Source organism: Neovison vison, chromosome 8, assembly GCF_020171115.1.
Source record: "Neovison vison isolate M4711 chromosome 8, ASM_NN_V1, whole genome shotgun sequence".
Taxonomy (NCBI): Eukaryota; Metazoa; Chordata; class Mammalia; order Carnivora; family Mustelidae; genus Neogale; species Neogale vison.
In genome coordinates this window covers 118,337,501-118,359,054 of record NC_058098.1, presented here as the reverse complement: position 1 = coordinate 118,359,054, position 21,554 = coordinate 118,337,501, and the positions used below count along the sequence as shown (strand labels likewise).

The window sequence follows — 21,554 nt, the reverse complement described above, 5'->3', positions numbered from 1 at the left end:
TTTTGTTTTGTTTTAAGACCTTGAACAGATTTAGTAGTTCATCAGTCTTTTACTTGGTGATGGAGACAGCAATACTAACATTTATTTTTTACTATCTTTTATTTGCCTCCATTGGATTTTCCCTTAGTGAAGCATATTATTTTTGGCTCTCCATTCCATAGTAGCACACAGTACCTTCATTTTGTCCTGTGATACTTAATCTGACCTAAAAATTATATTTTTATCTAACCTAGAAATCAAGATTTATTTTTAAAGGCTTCTCATACCTCTGTTTTGAATATTTCCTTCTCTTACAGTACTCATTTATGCTTTCCAAGACAAGGAAGATTTTATTTTCAATTTCAAATTGAATTGGAAACTAAAATTGGTACTTAACCATTTGGAAAAAGTTTAAATAAAAACAAAAGGGAATCAGTTAAAAACTAAGCTTTAGGCTAACAGTGAAAAGCATTCATCTTACATAGGTCTTTGCTCCACTTACTGGTGCATTTCAAGAATTATTTTCATATTTTCTGGAGATAATTAGAAGCAAATAGTTCTCCATGGTAATATTTTTTTAAATCTTCCTGCTTACTTTTAATCTTAACTTGTTTCGAACTTTAATCCCTGCCAAAGAGCTTTAGAACTATGGAGTATTACATGATGCATTGGTTTACAGAAAAATGTAGAAGTTTCATTTGCTTACAGTTTTAGAATCTTCCTCTAAGATGCTAATAGTTCTGGAATCTGGACATGTCAGCATGTTGTCTACAGATTACTTCTTCAACATGGTTCTACTTTTAAAAATGTTTATTTCAATTGTGTGATAGTTTTGACTTCAGAATTTGGAGTGCAGGGAATGGACGTGATCTTTCCTAATGTTCTACCAAGAAAATAGCTATATGAAGCTATTTTCAGTTTATAGATTATAAAAGAACATAATTCTGATATTTTGCATTTCGTCTTAACAAAAATCCAACTTATTTTGGGTGATAGAGTTAGCAGAAGCAGGTCACTATAACTGAATGTTTGAGTTACGGGCTTTTTTCTTTTGTTTTTACAAGAAAGATTTACCCATTCTGCTCACATCCTAGTTCAGATTATATGTCGCAGAGCCAACATTTGCTAATTTGTTAGCCATTTAGTTGGAATTCACAGCATAGTGGAAAATGTTTGCAGATAATTCTGTGCAATAGTAGAAACTTCAGTTGATTCCTCGTATTTCTTCAGGGCAGTGATCACAACCAGATTCAACGTATGCACAAAGCAGCGGATACCATGGTAGCGGCCGTCGCTGATTGCTTTTACCATGTTGGATCCATTGTCAGTCTCAAAGACCTACTTCCAGCTAGGTGCCTTGAACTCAAATAGCTTTTCCCACAGACTTCAGGATGTGAGCTAAGGTATGGCCTTTTTTCATGAGCTGGGCCTACATATGGGTTGACAGTAACCTGCAACTTTTATAGAAAAGAGACTGCTGGCTGTAGTTTAATATTAGATAATGACTAGTTGTAGTCATCATTAGGCAGGGAGTGTGTGTTCTTCATAAATTTGAAGTACTCTTGCCTTTTGGACATTATCCCTTTTTCTCCTGTATGTTTTTGTCAAGAAGATGATTCACGTAAAAATTTCTTATTTGAACCTGATGTAAAGGTCTAGAATATATCTGTTTTATGAGTTAACCAGTATCTTCAAAATGAGATATACAAGAACATTTCTTTCACGCATTTGATGTAAAAAATAATACTTTTCAAACTTTTGTAAATTTTTGCCCTTCATTAACTTTTTTTTATTTGGTGGTCAAAAAATATAAAATTTACCATCCTGACTATTTGAACTATTTTAATAATAGGAATATCTCCTACTAATCATCTTTTAAAAACTGGAATTAGGAAATTGGTATTCATGTGTAGGGCTTGAAATCTGGAATGAGTACTTTTTCCAAGCGTAACTTGTTCTAAATTGCACTGATGCAGTGCGCTCTCCATGCCAGACATTCTTATTTCTTCAAGGAGAAAATACCCTAATTCTGGAAAAATGAGCTTCACTTCCATATCTTTCTTCTCTGCTTGGCAAGATGTGTTTCATAAGTGAAATCTTCATTGAGCACACAGTGGCTCAACTGTTGATGACGGGTTTTAGGAAACCATCTTTATTTTATTATGGCTATAACGATAACTCTTCTGTTTTTTTTCACACTACTTACAGTTGTTTTCCTATTACAGTCAATAGCCCTATTACGAATTTTTTAAGCCCTGGTATTAGAGTGCGACTCTAGAGGGAGACTTATTTACAACTGGCAGGGAGAGAGAATCCTTTTCAATTCAAAAGGAGTACTGTTCAAGCAGCTTATGCACTTTTCTTGGCCCTCGTTGTTTGTCACTGATTGTGAATAGCTGTTGGTAAATTCAGAAACTGAGAATCTGTTTGGGCTTATCTACCAGAGTTATATCTTGAAGAGAATTAGCAGACGGACTATTAAGCATATAAACTCAACTTTCATAGCTATAAAAGACCCAATAACTTACTTAATTCTAACATTTAAAATGCCTGCTATTTCAGTCTTAAAACATTTATTCACTCTATTCTCCTTACATATACATGCAAACATAGATGCTCATATACACAGGTACACATGCAGGAGTTGATGACTGAGATAATGTACCATATAACATCTACCAAATGGTCCTGAGTGGCAAAGGAAAGTTGGCTGTGTGTTCTCTGTGACTTCTTATACCTCATGGAAGATCAGAAGAGATAGGAGAAAAGGCAGTAACCCAGTAGACACATTAAGTTAAGTCATCTTACCAGGTTAAGCAGTATATACCTTATAGTTAAAAATATCTGTGGATACTCGTTTTTTCACACACTATGGGTATTAATTCAGAACACATGCATAATACTATATATGTTTACCCTTGCTACCCGTTTGAGTGGCACTTCTTAATGTACCTCTTACTATCTCCCAAAATTAAGCTCTGAATTGATTCTGAGCAGATTTTTTACTTTGTGGTAAGGAACAGTTCATTTATACATAAATAGCAATCTCATTTTGTTAAGGACTCTTCTACTTTCTGTTAGTCTTTGTATAGTTCTCTAAGGCTCTGTGCCCACTGTGAAATACTGTTTTAATAAAATTGCCAAGTCGTTTTCTTGGTAGGTATACAACTAGAAAAATAAGTGATATGGAGTCTAGATGATACCTTAGCCTGAATATTTTAAACACCTTTATTTATATGTGATTTCAGTTTATATTATTTATTTAATGAATTAACAAATATGTAAATGTTAGTATACATGATGTAAATTTTTAGTATCTAAGCAATAGTGTAAAATTATTATGTAAATAATATGTGCTGAGAGTAAACAGAAAAAAGGACATTGATACTTGTTATTTTCAGTGACTTATAAAATTATGTACTCATCTAGAAAATTTAAAGAAACATTTTGATGCCTTAGAGACTGAGACATTGTTGTAGTACATCCTATTATTATATAAAATTTGATAAAAGGTTGGGTATATTTTAGACCCTGACTAGGGAATGCCTCTAAAATGATATGCCCTAAAACTTAGTGTAAAATACAGTTTTGATGTATAAAAGCACATTATATTTAAATCCCTAGCAGTGAACCTGCATTTTACTCTGGGATAGTTCTTTTATTTTTCCCCTTGAGAAGTAACACACTTACTCTGAGTGAAATACAAATACTATTAAAGTGAAAAACTACATATGGTCCTTTGATTCCCAAGTCTTAGAAGACGAGGATAGACCTCTCTCAATTTTGGACAGTAGAAGTGACTTCTCTACTTCTAGGTATTTATAAATATTGTAAGTTGCCATAGAAGTGTGAATCCAAGGACGTATCAGGTATCTGGGTCTTCTTACAGTATGGTATTTCTATAGTGTTTGTTTGTTTATTGCTTTTGAAGTGAAAACCTACCAAAAACTATTTATCATACTAAGCATTATTGTATGACTTTAAAAGCAACAATGAATATAGTTTAAACTATTTCTGCTATATATCATATGCGTGTCAAATGAAATGCATACTGTCCTTTTTGATTTTTAACCACTTTTTGGCTTATGGAGGTACTTATTTTTCAATCCTAAAATCCTAATTTTCCTTGCATTTCTTTCCATATTTAAAAAAAAAAAATCTAGATCTAAAAGGGAAAATGTTAAAACAGGAATAAAACCAGATGCATCTGATCAAGAACCGGAAGGACTTACGCTGTTGGTACCGGACATCCAGAAGACTGCTGAGATCGTCCACGCAGCCACTACCAGTTTACGGCAGGCCAACCAAGGTACAGCACTGCCCCTTCTCTGCGACTTTTCTTTTGATCTGGAGATGTTTCATTTACTTCTGAAGCTGCCTCTCTCTTTCCTCTGTGGTAATGGTTTTCAAGCAAGTTCCTTTACCTAAAAATTCCATTGCCAGGTTTTCAATTTACTCATGAGTAGTCTCTAATTTTAAAATATTTATTTCTATTATGTATGATTACTAATTTATTACTATTATGTATGATTACTAATCTACTAGATTTGGTAGGCTACCAACATATATCCTGATTTTCTCTCCTTCCTGTTGATAGTTGTGAAATTGAAAAATGCCATCATTTTGGATAGGAAATGATGGATAGGAAAGAGCACTGAAGAAAGTGTGTGAGAATGTAGTTCAAATCGGTATTTTCGTGTCTTAGCGATAGGAGATATAAGTAATTCTTTATTACTGTTGTTTTACTTCTGTTTTGCCTGATTAGATAAAACTAATAAACATTTTAAGAATTTAAGTTTTAAAGTTGGTAAGGGTTTTAGCCCTCTTAGTTTTATTTGTGAAATAGAAAGAAATCTTTTATTCTTAAATGAGTACAATAGGAAGATAATTGTGAAGAATTGGGTAACTTTTTGGAATTCAGACTTTGAACTCTTGAAGTTAATTGTTTTTGTTTTAATCTTTTAAAATGTATGCTTATGTTATTTATCTTGAAATATTAAATAACAGAAAAAAAACTAGGTGAATATTCAAAGAAGGTGGCTATGAAACCCAAACCTTTATCAGTATTGAAATCACTTGAAGAAAAATATGTGGCTGTTATGAAGAAGTTGCAGTTTGGTAAGTTGAAGTTTTAATCTTTGTTTCTTGAGATCTCCTTTCACATTGTTTAATAGTGCTACTGAAAAGTGTTCACTCTTGTGAAGTAAAGATTTTGAAAGTTGCTCGTACCATGAATCATTCATATCCTGGGTATATGTGTGTGTGCACCGTATGTATAGAGTAGGTATATGTGCACACACATGCAAAATTTTTATCTTTTTATCTCTGGAATTATATATTTTTAGTTATATTTGGGGAATCATGATTTTAGAAACCAAGGAGGGGGAAGAAAACCCAAATCAGATGTCTAATGAACAGACAGAAAGTGGTTTTCTTTCTTTAAGTTCTCTCCATTTCTTTATATCTTGGCCTAAAGGAAGCTCAGACCTGTGACCTTGAACTAAGTCTGTTACTGTTGCCACTTTAGAATTCCATGAGATTTGCCTTTGGAAAATACAGTTACCTGTATTACAGTGAAGTTCACCTGTAGCCTTTCCTATTCCAAAACTCTAGACAAGTAAAGACTGAAGAAAAGAGCCTCTCAATCTCCCCCATAAGGTGATAGCTAGCCTATAAATAAACAGTAGAATTCTAAATTTTGGTGACCATTGTTAACTGCTGTTGTCTGTGCCTTTTTTTCACCCTTGAGAACCAGCCAAAGGACTTGAACTATATGAAAAAGAACACTAAAGCAAGAGTAAAAATACATAGATTTTTGTCATACTGTCTTTGAAACTTCTGTATAAATCATTTAGCTTTTGCTCTATCGTACCACCTAGAGTTGCAATAAAAATCACATGTAGTAATATATCTGAAAACGATAAAGCACTCAGGCAGACCTTTGAAAGGTCTTGTTCATCATCTTAAGATTGGAAGAATTGCGGTGAAGTGTATATACTGTTATTCAGAAAGAATGTAGCAGTTTTGCCAAGGGATCCATGTTTTTGGATAATTGTGCCAGCTGTTGTGGGTTGTGACCATTTTGTTTAATAAACACTGGAATTCGGGGGCTCGTCAGTGGCTCATTTGGTTAGGTGTCCAACTCTTGTTTTCAGCTGAGATCATAATCTCAGGGTCATGGGTCAGGCCCCTCACCAGTTTCACAGTCAGCAGGGAGTCTGCTTGAGATTCTCTCTCCCTCTCCCCCACACTCATGTACGTGCAAGTGTGCACCCGTGCTCTCTCTCTCTCTAATAATAATAAATAATAAATAAACCTTTAAAAAATAAGTAAACACTTGAATTCAGGAAAGTATAATAACTATAAATGATTACAAAAGTAACAGAAATACTGTCTGCTCTAATTTTACTTACTTATTTATTTAAAAGACAGAGATCACAAGTAGGCAGAGAGAGGGGAGGGGGGAAGCAGGCTCCCTGCTGAGCAGGGAGCCCAGTGTGGGGCTCGATCCCAGGATCCTGAGATCATGACCCGAGCTGAAGGCAGAGGCTTAACCCACTGAGCCACCCATGCGCCCCTGTCTGCTGTAATTTGAAAGTTACAAGACACCAAGAATAAATGCTATGCAAATATAACACGAATCATAGACCTCCTTCAAGGATCATCATACAAAGGAATGATCAGAATTACTGGGAAAAGCCACAAACATAAGGATCAAGTATGATGTTTATAGCCACAATCAGTATCACAGTTAGCAGGAAAAGGATGCTCAGAGTTTAAATGGACTTAAGTTTTTAAATCTCTCGAATGAAAGCCTTTGGGTAGTTATAATTTGATTAATATATTTTGTTGCAAATCTTTTTAAAAATTAAATTCACTATATGATGTAGAATAAAACAGCTGAAGTAGACTGGAGATATGTCAAGAGTTGTCAGTAGTGTTGCATTAAAATGAAATGATATATACTTCCACCCATTTTTCAAAAAAGCAAAAATCAGATGTTAGATGGGTCTGTCTTTAGCTTCACATTTCTATATACTTTTCACTTTGTGACTGCCTGTTTTCCACAAAAGCATTCCCCTGTTCACTTCCCCCACCTCAGATTCAAAAGCCTGAAGAAACTTTTTCTGCTTCGTTATTGATTATCTAATTGTTTTTATTCTGAATGAGATTTAGTCTGTGAGTTTCCCCAACTAGGTAACAATGCATATCTACCAAAATCTTTAATGCCTATTCTGGAATGGAATTTTGAACTTCAACTCAGTGGACAGTAACTTTGTTAGGAAACGCCTGAAGGCATGCTTAACTTAAAAATAAATCCTGAAAAAAACTAAGAGCTTTCTAGTGTGACTCTGGTAGATATGTCAGAAGGACATCATTTGGTTGCTTCCCACTCAATGCCATTAGACACAGCACTAATACTTGCTGGAACTATAGAAAGAGGAAGAAAAAGTGGTCCATAGTCGTATTTCAAGATTTTAAATAGCATTTTTTTAAGATTTTATTTATTTATTTGAGAGACAGGAGTGAGAGAGAACATGAGAGGGAGAAGCACACTCCCCCCTGAGCAGGGAGCACGTGGTGGGGCTCGATCCTGGGCCTCTGGGATCATGACCTGAGCCGGAGGCAGTTACTTAACCAACTGAGCCACCCAGGTGCCCTAAAAATAAAATATTTTTTTAAAAAATAATTTCCTGCTTTTGCTTCCATTATGTAGTTTATTTATCCAGCAGCAGGTATGACATAAACATGTCTCGTTGCTGTTTTCTCAGTCTTCTGCATTTTGTGGGGCTTTAATTTTTTTTTTTCTGCATATATTTGGCACACGATGTTGCACTAGCTTCGGTGTACAACAGCGATTCATGATCTCGGTACCTTCTGCTGTGCTCACAAGTGTCGCTGCCTCTGTCGCCACACCACGCTATTCCGGTCTCACCGACGGTACTCCCTGTGCTGTGCTTCGGTGCCCTCTGTTTGGGGCGGAAAAAGGGCTAGTGGTTTCTTTGTGATTTTTGTCATGATAACAACTATCCTCCATTCTAGTTCTTGTTTTCTTCCTTTTTTTTTTTTTCAGTGTTTTTTTTCTTCTTCTTCTTTTAGATACATTTGAGATGGTTTCTGAGGATGAAGATGGGAAATTGGGTTTTAAAGTAAATTACCACTACATGTCTCAGGTGAAAAATGCAAATGATGCCAACAGTGCTGCCCGTGCCCGCCGCCTCGCCCAGGAAGCCGTGACACTGTCAACCTCACTGCCTCTTTCGTCGTCTTCGAGTGTGTTCGTGCGCTGTGATGAGGAGCGACTTGACATCATGAAGGTAGAAGAAAACCGCGGTTTCTCTGTCTGTCTGGCTAATGTCATTATTCAAATATTCAGACAAAGCAGTAGAAATAGCCTGAATTTTAATAAATAAAAATTCTGTTGACCATTTTGGATATTAATGAAAGGAGTCCTTTTTTAATGTTAGAGTATGTGTATGAGACTGCTCTTCAAAATAACGATTTAAAAGAAAATACCAAAATGCCTTCCTTGAGTAAAGGTTGTATGCAGCCTGTAGTTTTAAGAGCTTAGCCTCAAGGGATTTAATGCTGGTCAGTAGAAAAAAGTCGTAAGATTTCTTCCTTGTCATCCAAGATACTTCTCTTATGTTAGACTATCAGTCTTCAAAATTATTCTTTTTTTTTTTCTTTTCTAGGAAATTCATGTATTTACAGAACCATAATCTGTGAATTAAGTAGTGGTAGTACAGTAATAAATCACTGCACCTTTAGGTTTTAACACTGGGGGGGGGGTCTGGCCTTAAGTTCTAAGCCATTGCTTCAGTAAGAAAATTATAAAGATTGGACACCCAGCAGGGACAGGAATGCTGGCAAACCTTTCTTTACATTTGTTATTTTATTCGGAGTTACATAGTCTGTCTTCCTTAGATACACAGCTATAACTATTGACACATTGATTTGAAGACCTTTTCTGTTTGCTTACGTTTTTGTTTTGCTCTTTTGGATAATTTTTCAGTAAAAAATCTCATAGACTTCACCTATTTGACCACATTCTTATCTGTTCCTTGTTACAAACAATAGCCAAATACAGAATGAATGATTGCCTCGGGAAGTATTGTTATCATTAAGTGGGCCACATAAGTTCGGACTTGTGACTTTGTCTCTGCTAAACATTATGCTGTACCTAAATTAAAAAGCCCAGCATGGGGCTCCCAACCATAAATCAGAGTTAGCAGATTGAGACTCTAGTGCTGCCTGCCTTCACACAGAGCTATTCAGGACCAGAGGCTTTGCTGCTCAGATCTTGCACAATTAGTATCTGTTGATCAGCTTAAACAAAATTCATTAAATAATTCTGATACTTACTCTTGGGTTCTCTGCTATTTTTTAGATTACTAATAACCCTACAGGAAACACCTGTTCTTTCAAAACCTTTTTATCCTGAGTTGTTACATGAGGGCTTTTGTTAACTACTTGACTCATTATCCCAGAGAAAAATATTTTAAAACTAAGTTACTTCTCAAATGTTAACTTATCTGAAGATGTATTGCAGAAAATTACCCTCATACCTTTTGGACGTGATCACGAGTATACCTTTAATCTCAAATTGTTAAATACTATAGAACATATCAGGAAGGAAAGCTCTCAGAAAAATAGTAACTTAATAATAAAAGGTATTTGATATTAAGGTAAGCTTTCCTGCTGCCAGCAAGGCATCTTTCTTTTAATAGCCCATTTTCACCAAAACTAAATAACTTTAATCCTAATCTAAAACCATTTCCTAGTTATGTCGTTATTTTTAACTTTTAACCTCATTTTTAACACATTCTGGTAGAGCTGTATGTAGGATGTAAGAAGGTTGTCCTTACTTCATGTTGGATTGTGTTTTTCTAAATTGCGAGTGGTGTTTAGGAAGAGTAACTTGCACTTTTGTGTATTTGTACATGCATACTAGGTTCTGATAACTGGTCCAGCAGACACCCCTTATGCAAATGGCTGCTTTGAGTTTGATGTATATTTTCCTCAAGATTATCCCAGTTCACCCCCTCTTGTGAATCTAGAGACAACTGGTGGTCATAGCGTGCGATTCAATCCAAACCTTTATAATGATGGCAAGGTAATGTAATTTTGACCTTTTTTGTTTCTGATGCCAAAGTATTGTAACCAAAGGTTCTTTATAATTTAAACAAAATTTTCTTTTGGTTATCTTCTTTCCGAGAGTTACCTGGCTTTCTTCATGCTTCTCTTTCCTATATGCAAAGATTAGCCTGAGGAATGAGAGAGAAGGAACCAAAAAGGGCAGAAACACAACAGTGTTGAGAAGCACTTATAGTCTTAAGAAGTTACTGAGGGACTAACTTACTCAACATATTCCTTGGCCAGTTGAGAGCTTTCTTCACTCAGGAGGTAGTAGAGCCAAATGTCTGTCTTTACCTCTCACCTTCTTTTACCTTCCGTATCTCCAGTTCCAGTTACCTTTTCACAAGTGCCTCAGGATAGTTGAATGGCAAAAGCATCGTCCTTGTCAACTCTGTATTCCTTTTTTGCATATCATCATTTTTTTTTTTTGCTTTCATAGCTATCCGTGTTTTCCATGATACATATAATTGTGAGCTTATTTTTGACATCTATGTTAAAATGTTTTATATTTTTTAATAAAAAGGAAGATGCATTCTGTCTAAAAAAGAAGTTGACCAAGAGGTATAATAAAAAAGCATTTCATATGACAATAAACTTCTAAAATTAGATTTAAAAGAACAATCATCACTTCCCAAACTAATTTTAGATGGTTTTGATGGAATTTCAGCAGTAAATTCCATGCTGGAAATATTTCATCCTTAAAACTTACTGAACAATCAGAAGAAATTTAAGACTTCATAAGCAGACAGTTCTTTGATGGTATGAGAGGAGCAAGTGCTTAAAGTTGATTTGGTTCATTAAAGGTAGACTAAATTTTCCCTTGGCTTTGTCTTCGTCATAAACTCAGATCATAAAACTGGAATTCGCTTTGTGAGTTTATTGCAGAAGATTTAATCAGAGATAGACCTTACTTTCTTTGGAAGAGCAAAGAACACATCTTTTATCACTGAGCAAAGAGGATACAGCAGTGTTGACTTACTGAAGAGGGCAGTAGACTCCAAATAGAGTTGAAGTGTAAAATGTTAAAATTTATTTAAGAAATTACTTCCTTAAGACATGGGGCACCTGGGTGGCTCAGTGGGTTAAACCTCTGCCCTAGGCTCAGGTCATGATCTCAGGGTCCTGGGATCGAGTCCCACATCGGGCTCTCTGCTCAGCAGGGAGCCTTCTTCCCACCCCCCTATCTACTAGTGATCTCTCTCTCTCTGTCAAATAAATTTTAAAAAAAAATCTTTAAAAGATTTAATGGTATAAGGGCTCCTGGGTGCCTCAATCATTTAAGTTTCAGACTCTTAATTTCTGCTCAGATCATGATCTCAGGGTCATGAGATTGAGCCCCATGTCGGGCTGTGCACTGGCTGTGGAGCCTGCTTAAGACTCTCTCTCTCCCTCGCCCTCTGTCCCTCTCTCCCCTTTCCCCCCCTCCAAGAAAAGGACTTAATGGTATAGAGAAGCAGGTAAGGGCCTGAGAGTTGAATATCTTGAATTATATAATCTTTGCTATATTGTACACTAGAAACCTTTAACCTTGGATTCCAGATCTCTAGGGGGAGTAAGAATACCTGCCATTGTAGTCACAGGGATGCTCTAAAAATGAAATGTTGGACATTAAGTACTAGTATTAGTACCTTTAGTAATAGTATACAAGGTTATTCAGATACAAGTCTCTTAAAATTATTAATGAAATCGTGTCCTAAATGAATAGTGTATTTTGCATTATTGCTGTCACAGAATGATTGCAAGAATAGCAAGGAGATAGACTTCTCTGCTTTATTAAGGACCACTTATTTTCCAAGTCTGTTGCCCGTTTTATGACAGTGTTAGTTTACAAGTACAGATAAAATGTCCCCAGTTCTGCTTTTCCCTGAGTGACTTCTTCTTAACCTTCTGTTTGGCAGATAGTTTGAGTTCATTCTTGCTGTCTGAGTGAACAGGTATCTGTGTTGTAAAGTTTGTTGTGAGGAACCCAATAGATAGATCCTCAAGGCCCTTTCAGGGGTCTGTAAGTCTTCCTCCTTGCCACCTCATGTTAATGTAAAGCTAGATTTTGTCCATAGACTTCAACCAAAACAATATATTGTAACAAATAAAATGTAGAGGCAGATAAGCAGTCAGACCTCTTCTATTAAACCATATCTGTTTTGAAGTTTTATAAAATTTAGAGAGAGTTTTGTTTGTTTGTTTTAAGATTTTGCACATTTATTTGAGAGAGAGAGAGCACAAGTAGAGGGGAGAAGCAGACTCCTCTCTGTGCAGGGAGCCCGTCTCGAGGCTCGATCCCAGGACCCCAGGATCATGACCTGAGCTGAAGGCAGACAGTTAACCAGCTGAGCTACATAGGTGCCCTGAGGGAGATTTTTTAAATGTAGCATGGTACTACTTTTTCCTACTGAAACTTTTTAAAAGGTTTGGCAAAGAGTTATTTTTCACTAAAAAATACATTATTATATATTAACATTTAATAGGTTCTGTTTCATTTTTCATTATGAAGGGATTGTAATGCCATACAGATTTGGATCACATTTGAAGATGCCAATTTGTTATGATAGACTGACCTTTAGTGTTTTGTTGGGGGACATAATACTGAAATACTGTGATATGGTAACGTTTCAATTTTGCTTCTAGTTGCAACAGTTTGCTTTTAAAAAGCACTCACTTCTGTTTATGCTTTCTTCCCTTCTTCCTCAGGTTTGTTTAAGCATCTTAAATACATGGCATGGAAGACCAGAAGAGAAGTGGAATCCTCAGACCTCAAGCTTTTTGCAAGTAAATACATTTCTCTGAGTTTCACTTAGAAAATAAAAAACTATCTATGTTAAAAAAAAAATGGCTTTAATGACCAAGAGTGAACATATTAAACTAAACAAAGCTATCCTAAATAGCTTATAGGTGAACAGGTAGTACAAGTGTCGTCTCACCTGGAGTTTAGAATCTTAAGTTAGGGCATAAGACAAAAGTTGCACTTTACCAAAATTACCTTTTAAAAAATTCCTGAGTTGCCCTTAAAGTACACTGTTGTGCAAAAAGATAACATAAGACAGATAATTTTCTCCCATCTCCCAGTCACTTACGAGGCTTAAACTCACATGAGTAGAATTATTAAACTACTAATATTACAGTTTCTTCCACATATAATAAGGTTTTTCTGTAATCTCCTTAATAATGGGACTCACTTGACGTTCAGAAGCACTGTCCTAGAATTTATAAAACTTAGGATTGAAGCTCTTATTTTGCAGAGCATTTGACAATCGTATTTCATAGTCTTGCATTGTGGAAATTAATTTCCACATACCACTTGAACACATAATACGTTATATAATGTCCCATTGAATGCTTTTTGTTGATGCTTTACCTCAGTAGTTCAGAATCCCAGCTAAGAGATAGACTGGGAAGCATATTAATAACATGAATTAACTTTTTCCTTGTTTATTGAGGAAGCAAAAACAAATCATTACTGCTCATGAGAGTTTAAACTCACATACAAAGTTTAGCCTTTAAACCACCATGAATTATCCCCAGATAAACCTACCCTGAAAAGATTCTTCCTCTGCACTCTTAGTTTGAATTAGGAAAAGAAGATGTGAAAAATAATGCCTTAGGATGTCACTTTTTTGATTCTCTGGGAAGACTTTGCAGTATTTTCATGAATTAAGAAGATAATAGCAAGGGCACCTGGGTGGCTCAGTCGGTTAAGCATCTGACTTTGGCTCTGGTCATGATCCCAGGGCCCTGGCATCGAGCCCCACATTGAGCTCCCTGCTGAGCGAGGTGCCTGCTTCTCCCTGTCCCTGCTGCTTGCTGCTCCCTTGCTTGTGCATGCGCGCTCTCTCTCTGTCAAATAAATAATTTTTTAAAAAAATAGTACCAATTGTTTTTCCCTTTTTATTAATGTCGAGACCAAGGGAAAAAGTTACATGATTCATGCAGAGACCTATTAGAAAGCTACTAGAATATTTCTCTCAAGTTACTACTACTTTATTTTAGAAATGATTATTTCAATTCGATTCCAAAAACCTTAAAATATTTTTTTTACATGTATACTACTCTTGTCAACACAAACTAAGCTTACGATCAGTTTTACTACAAAAGGAAATTCAGAGATATGCTATTTTTCATAAAGTAGATTAGACTTAGCTGAGAATTGAATTTTGTGTTGAATTTATATAATTTTTTTAATAGTTTGCATTTTTTAGAGATTTTATGTATTTATTTGACAGAGAGAAATCACAAGTAGATGGAGAGGCAGGCAGAAAGAGAGAGGAGGAAGCAGGCTCCCTGCTGAGCAGAGAGCCCAATGCGGGACTTGATCTCAGAACCCTGAGATCATGACCTGAGCCGAAGGCAGCGGCTTAACCCACTGAGCCACCCAGGCGCCCCGAATTTATATAATTTTTAAAATAAATTTATAATCAGTTTTCAAAGTTTTTATTTTAAAATTTAATTTGTTTTTAAGTTTTATATTGCCTGTATACCCTAATATACGCACAATATTTTGTGAAATAAAGCAACTTATCCTCAGGGATTTAAATTTTACAAGTTTAGAAACTTAAGTACCCATACATAAAAATTTTCTTTCCTATATATTCCTTTTTGGGGTTTGTTTTTTGTTTTTTGTTTTTTTTTGGTCTTATACATAGTTCACAGAATGAGATTACATTAGATATGTATCATTTGTACATTGTTCTGTTCACTTAACATTAGAGTATATCCATTTTTCCAAGTTACATTTTTATAATTTCTAATTACTATAATAATCTTTTGAGTTCATATATTGTAATTGAACTGTTTCTCCATTATTGACTATTTTACTTCTGATTTATAATTAACAGTTATTATATGACATTCTCTTTATTTTTTATTGGCACATAATGTATCATTTGCTTCATGGGTACAGGTCTGTGATTCATCCGTCTTACACAATTCACAGTGCTACCATAGCACATGCCCTCCCTCCGCGGGGTCCATCCCCCGGCCACCCCCATCCCTCACAGCCCCTTCCCCTCTAGCAAGCCTCAGTTTCTTTCCTGAGATTAAGAGTCTCCTATGGTTTGTCTCCCTCTCCCTCTCTGGTTTTGTCCATTTCATTTTTTCTTCTCTTCCCCCATGATCCTCTAACTTGTTTCTCAAATTCCACATATCAACACATTCTCTTTATTTTAGATAGTTTCCCAAATCTAGTTTTCAGATCTTTGACAAACTGACTTGGGCAGGATCAAGCGGAGGCTCTCTTTTCTGTATCAAAAGCCTGTCTTCTTCCAGAGGGAGGGGACACCTTTCAGTCTTTCCCCATTGAATGTCATGTTACCTGTGAGTTTTTCATAAATTCTATTCATCATGTTTGAGGACATTCCTCTTTATTCCTGGCATGTTGAGTATTTTTATTACGAATGGGTGTTAGATTTTGTCAGGTGCTCTCTCTGCATCTATTGAAATGATTCTATTATTTTTTTTAATTTTATTAATACAATGTATTATATTAATTTTGGATGTTATACCAACCTTCCATTCCTGGGACAAATCCACTTGGTCTCTTGATATATAATTCTTTTTATATATTGCTGGATTCAGTTTGCTAGTATTTAGTTTAAGGATTTTGGCATATTCATATTCATATTCCTAAGAAATACTAGTCTCTTTGTGAGATTGTTGTATTAATATTATACAAGAAATAAATGCATGCAGGCAGGAAAACATTGCTCTTTGTCCTCTGTTAGAAACTTTCTTCAGGGACAGACTTGAGAGGATCAGATAAAATTGCTTAATTTTTTCTTGGTTAGATTTTGGGACCCGACATTGTTTTATCTTTTTATTTATCACATGTGCACAAAGGGTAGAAGTACTTTTGCCAGATTGAAAGTATTCCACAAAAATTTTTTGAAGGTTATATACAATTAAAAACAATTCATAATATCTTAAACAGTGGTAAGCTTTATTAGAATTGCTTGGTTTCTCAGTAGTGAGATTCTAAAAAGAATAATGGTAATTTGTATAAAAATATCACATAGGTAGTCTTATGCCATAGGTCTCATATCCAGCAGTAACACAGTAATAGCCTTAACTATTAGCACAATTTAAAATCAGAAGTCTTGGGCGCCTGGGTGGCTCAGTGGGTTAAGCCGCTGCCTTCGGCTCAGGTCATGATCTCAGGGTCCTGGGATCGAGTCCCGCATCAGGCTCTCTGCTCAGCGGGAAGCCTGCTTCCTCCTCTCTCTCTCTCTGTCTGCCTCTCTGCCTACTTGTGATCTCTCTCTGTCAAATAAATAAATAAAATCTTTAAAAAAATAAATAAATAAAATAAAATAAAATAAAATCAGAAGTCTTGGGCACCTGGGTGGCTCAGTGGGTTAAAGCCTCTGCCTTCGGCTCAGGTCATGATCCCGGGTCCTGGGATCGAGTCCCACATCGGGCTCTCTGCTCAACAGGGAACCTGCTTCCTCCTCTCCCTTTCTGCCTACTTGTGATCTCTGTCAAATAAATAAATAAAAGCTTTAAAAATAAATAAATAAATAAAAAGCCTTGAAAAAATAAAATCAGAAGTCTTATTAATCATTAAAACTTTAACCAGAATTATTACAGTAGCACCAGATTTTAGCATTGCTATAACTAGCTTTTAATGTTGCTATAATGTACTTAAAATACCTATTATAATGCCTTGTAAATAGTTTCTTCCAGTTGGATGTTGATAAAGATGTCATGTGCAGGAGGAATTAAACAGAATTTATGGTTCATGTAATCAACCATTTATAAATATTAACAAATATATATTACCATTGGGGCACCTGGGTAGCTCAGTCAGATAAACGTCCGACGTTAGCTCAGGTCATGATCTCAGGGTCCTGAGATCAAGTCCATTGTCTCAGGAGGGAGTCTGCTTATACCTTTGCCTGCCCCCACCCCCGGCTTATGCTCTCTCTGCCTCTCTCTCTCCCAAATAAATAAATAAAATCATTCTATATATATATATATATATATATATATTTATGTATATATGAAATCATTTTTCCTTTTCCAGAGATTTTATTTATTTGAGAGAGAGTGTGTGTGAACATGAGTGGGGTTGGGAGAGTAGAGGGAGAGGAAGAAGCAGATATTCCCTCTGAGCAGGGAGCCAAATTTGGGGAGTTGATTCCAGAATCCTGAGATCATGACCTGAGCCAAAAGTAGACGTTAAACTGAGCCACCCAGGCACCCTGAGACAATTTTTCTTAAAATGGAAAGTTCTGGAAATCATCCACTGTTTACAGTCCTACTCATAGCAGCATCATTTTCCAGAGGCAGGTGCTTAACTATTTTATAAGCAAAAGACTTTTAAAAGGCTAAAAGCATTTTACTAATTAAGAGTTTCCCTTACACCATATAGATGTTACTATTTCTTCTAATGGAATTTCTTGTTGCAAATTAGTATTTTGGATTATATACTCTGTACTTTACTATATTTGAAATATCTACAATAAAATTTTAGATACAACATGAAAATACAGGAAATCAACAGTTAGTAATTCCTCAGGGATGTGGGGTAGAGGGAGGAATATGGCCAATTAGTGGATATTCTAAAGATAAGAATAAGTAACAGAAATGGATAATAGTAGGAATTTAGTGACCAAATGAATATTTAAAATTGTAGGAGACTTGATTGCTGACTAGTTGAGTGGCCTGGTAGAACACCATCCAATAGGGTTAAAATTTTTGTTTTGACACATAGTGAAAGAAGCTGTTCCATGGTTCTTGATTTGGTCAGTTCCAAACAAATTAAAATGAAAACTTCTTGTAGTTTTGTGGATGCTAACTTAAAACTGAAGAGGAGAGAGACTGTAAATTCAGCCTATGAATAAAAGTCTGTAACTCTTGAACTTGTTAAATTATCGAAGAATTGACTAGGAATCAGTGAACCTACATTATAGAATGAAAATGTATTGTTTATTACTAACTTAAATATAACCGTATGTATATCATATACTATGCCATGTCATGGATTTTTCTTTGCTGATTACCAGTTCATTGTCAGCTCATTTTCTAGGAAAACACTTCAGCCAGATGTAGCTGTGATAAACATTACATTTTGGTTTGATCCACATTAGTCTTTTATGTTTTATTGATCAAAATGAAACTCATGCTAACTGCTTTTCTGCCCATGTTACATAAATAAAAAGACTATTTTCAGAGTACAAATGATTTTGTTTTGCATTTTACTGTCTTCTGGATGCCTGCTGTCATTTTTACTCTAAGAAAGAATAGCTACTGTGGGTGAATTAAACTTAATTAATGAGCACTACTACTTAACTCCCAATTAAAGTTTATTTAGTTCTCACAGCCATTCTTTAAGTAGTTGTTATCTTCATTTTACAGATGACCAAAAAATAGGTTCTAAGGGGGTAAGTTGCTCTGCCTGCTCTGGTTTCTCACTTAAATATTTTACATTGTTCTCAGAGCTGGATAATTTTTAATATTGAAAATCAAGTGCTTTTAAAAAAAAGAAATCTTTTCCTCTCAAGGATTTACTAATTTACTGTTTTTTTCATGCCCAGTTTTATGGTTACATTAATGTGTGCTATGAATAAAATGACTGAACAAGACAGATAATCAAATCTCCAGAAAGTTTCATAAGAATGTTGTGATCCCTCCATAGCTAAGTTCACTGAAGAAAAATAAAGTAGCATTTGTATACTTCCAAGGTGGTGTATGTTTTATAAAGCAGGGGGACCTGGGTGGAGCAGTTGGTTAAGCGTCTGGATCTTGGTTTCAGCTCAGGTCATGATCTGAGGGTCGTGAGATCGAGTTCCATGTCCTGCTCTACACTCAGCACACAGTACACTTGAGATTCTCTCCCTCACCCTTTCCCTTTGCCCCTAATGCTATTGTGCACTCGCTCACTCTCTCTAAAATACATAAATAAATCTTTTTTTAAGAGGCAAATATAAGATGCCTTTTAAAAGTATTTATTTTCCTTGGAATAAAAATAAAGATTGCACCTGGTTTTTCTTACAAGTGAGTATTATTAGGAGTGCATGGTTACCATTATGCTCTTTGAGAGTCAGGACACTTCGAGCACAATAATGTTTAAATTATTGTGGGATGTTTATAAACAAATTTTTTTAGCAGTTTCAGGAAATACAATCTTTAGTTCTTTTTATTTTTTCAAGGATTCAAGAATGTAAGATGCAAAATACTCAAATACTGTATGAGTCTGTTGTACCTTTTAAATTTTTTTATTATTTTTTTATTGTACTTTGTTTTTTTAAGTTTTTTGTATTTACTTATTTTTGCAAGGGAGAGAGAGGGGGCGTGCAAGCAAGCATGAGTGGGCATTCCGGGGGTAGAGCAGGACAGAGGGAGATGCAGGCTCTTTGCTGAGCAGGGAGCCTGAAGCTGGACTCATTTCTAGGTGCCCCACTACTATACCTATTTTAATTTTGCTTTTAATAATACAGTATTTCAGTGTCCAATGATTAATATCAATTTTATGGTGATAAAAATATATGGAAGCACATATTAGAAGATAACAGTTTACTGGTACTAAAAATGCCCCATCGTAACTTCTCTTCATTTCTTTGTTCCTCAGGTGTTGGTGTCTGTTCAGTCCCTTATATTAGTAGCTGAGCCTTATTTTAATGAACCAGGATATGAACGGTCTAGAGGCACTCCCAGTGGCACACAGAGTTCTCGAGAATATGATGGAAACATTAGACAAGCAACGGTTAAGTGGGCGATGCTAGAACAAATCAGAAACCCTTCACCATGCTTCAAAGAGGTCTGTTCAGTAAAATGAATGAAATACTTTATTAACATTACTGTACCTGCCTTTATATTTGGACAGTCTGTAGTATACTAAACTTTAGTTTTTAATCATAACAGATGAGTAATAATATAATAGAGGTGATTTTTAAAACCACTGATTTCCTAAAAGGCATCTGACTCTGTTTTGGGACAATTTTTTAGTTTCTTATTTTTAACAGTTACCATTCTGTTCATGAACTGTATTATTCAAGTAGTCCTCATAAAAAATATTTTTTAATAGAGATCAAGGTACTTTCTAAGGTTGTCTTTCAAATAGAAGGTTTGCCCTTATACTAATATCCATGTGTGAATACTGAAGAGAAGACATTTTCTTTCCTTTAGGAAAAAGTTGGACTTTCTGAAACCTGTCTTGATATTCACAAATGCTTTTATTTTACCACATCCTGAAAAGTGACTATTCTTGGGGTTAGTTGTCTTTTATAATCTTTCTAAAATATGATTGTATTCTTTTATTTGTTTTTAAAGGTTTTCTTTGTCAAAGAGGGAGAGAGAAAGAGAGAGCACACCCACAGACAGGCAGAGCGGCAGGCAGAGGGAGAAGCAGGCTCCCTGCTGAGTGAGGAGCCTGATGTGGGACTCAATCCTAGGATCCTGGGATTATGACCTGAGCTGAAGGCAGATGCTTAATGGGCTGGGCCACCAAGTAACCCACCAAACTTGGGTTACTTATATTAAGTAACAATTTTGTACCCATCTGTCATTAGCCACTGCCCTGAGGTACTCAGAACTTAAGGATAAAGGAAGCTCAGTTCCTGCCTTTGAAAAATGTATATTCCTCCTCTTGTATCATGAATTTTTTTCTGTGCGCTTAAGGCTCAAACAGTGAATCCAGATATATAAACTACTAGACAGGTCCACTTAATTTTACAAAAGTCATCTTAACACTAAAACTGAACTCTTGATTCTTCCTTTGTTCACTCCCTTAGTAAAAGCACCATCATCTCAGCCCCAAACCTTTACCACCTGTGACTTGATTCTTTTTCTGATACAACACATTCAGTCTAATGACAAATCCTGTTGGGCTCCACCTTTCAAAACATAATGAAAATTTGGTGGTTAAAACTACATCTTTGCCATGACCAGCCCATTTCAAGCCACCATTACCTCTTGTTGGATATGTGAAGGGGTTTCACCACCAGTCCTGCTGCTTCCACTCTTGTCCTTCTGCGGAGATTCTCCACATGTAATCTCATCAGCTCACTCCTTTGATTCCTGGTATATGATGAAGAAAACCCAGAGTCCTTCCCACGGCCTACAAAAGCCCTACAGAATCTGTCCCCTTTCTTCCTATTCTTCAGCATATCTAGGAATTTAAAGGCTTTTGCTACCCAGTGTGAGGATGTGCAGCACCCGGAATTCGGATGCACTGCTGATAGGGACACACGTCAGTATAGCCGCTTCGGAAAACACTTAAGCACGATCTGATCAGCTGAATATACGCTGAATGACTAGCAGTCCCACTACTTGGTCTGTGCTGCATAGAAATTGGGTATAGAGAATGTTCATAACATTCTTCGTAACTGTCAGAAACTGGAAACAGTTCCCTTGTCCATCAACAGAAAGAATAGACAAATTATGGAATATTCATAAAGTGGAATACAACAACATAAATGAATGAACTGCGCATTAATGTGGACAGA

The 21,554-nt window shown here is 35.8% G+C and overlaps 1 protein-coding gene across 7 annotated transcripts in view; it reads left to right on the top strand.

Annotated features, from left to right (window-relative positions):
- The window catches only part of BIRC6 (baculoviral IAP repeat containing 6), a 233,083-nt gene that overhangs the window by 203,397 nt on the left and 8,132 nt on the right, over window positions 1–21,554 (top strand). For 6 of the 7 annotated variants that reach the window (XM_044261802.1, XM_044261801.1, XM_044261800.1 and 3 more), the window contains 6 exons: window positions 4,143–4,288; window positions 4,987–5,097; window positions 8,080–8,297; window positions 9,935–10,096; window positions 12,808–12,885; window positions 19,679–19,867. In XM_044261802.1, coding sequence (XP_044117737.1) covers window positions 4,143–4,288; window positions 4,987–5,097; window positions 8,080–8,297; window positions 9,935–10,096; window positions 12,808–12,885; window positions 19,679–19,867 — 904 coding nt within the window. Of the gene's footprint in view, window positions 1–1,209; window positions 1,383–4,142; window positions 4,289–4,986; window positions 5,098–8,079; window positions 8,298–9,934; window positions 10,097–12,807; window positions 12,886–19,678; window positions 19,868–21,554 lie in introns of those variants that run through there. The other variant, XR_006386023.1, reaches the window with a different exon arrangement.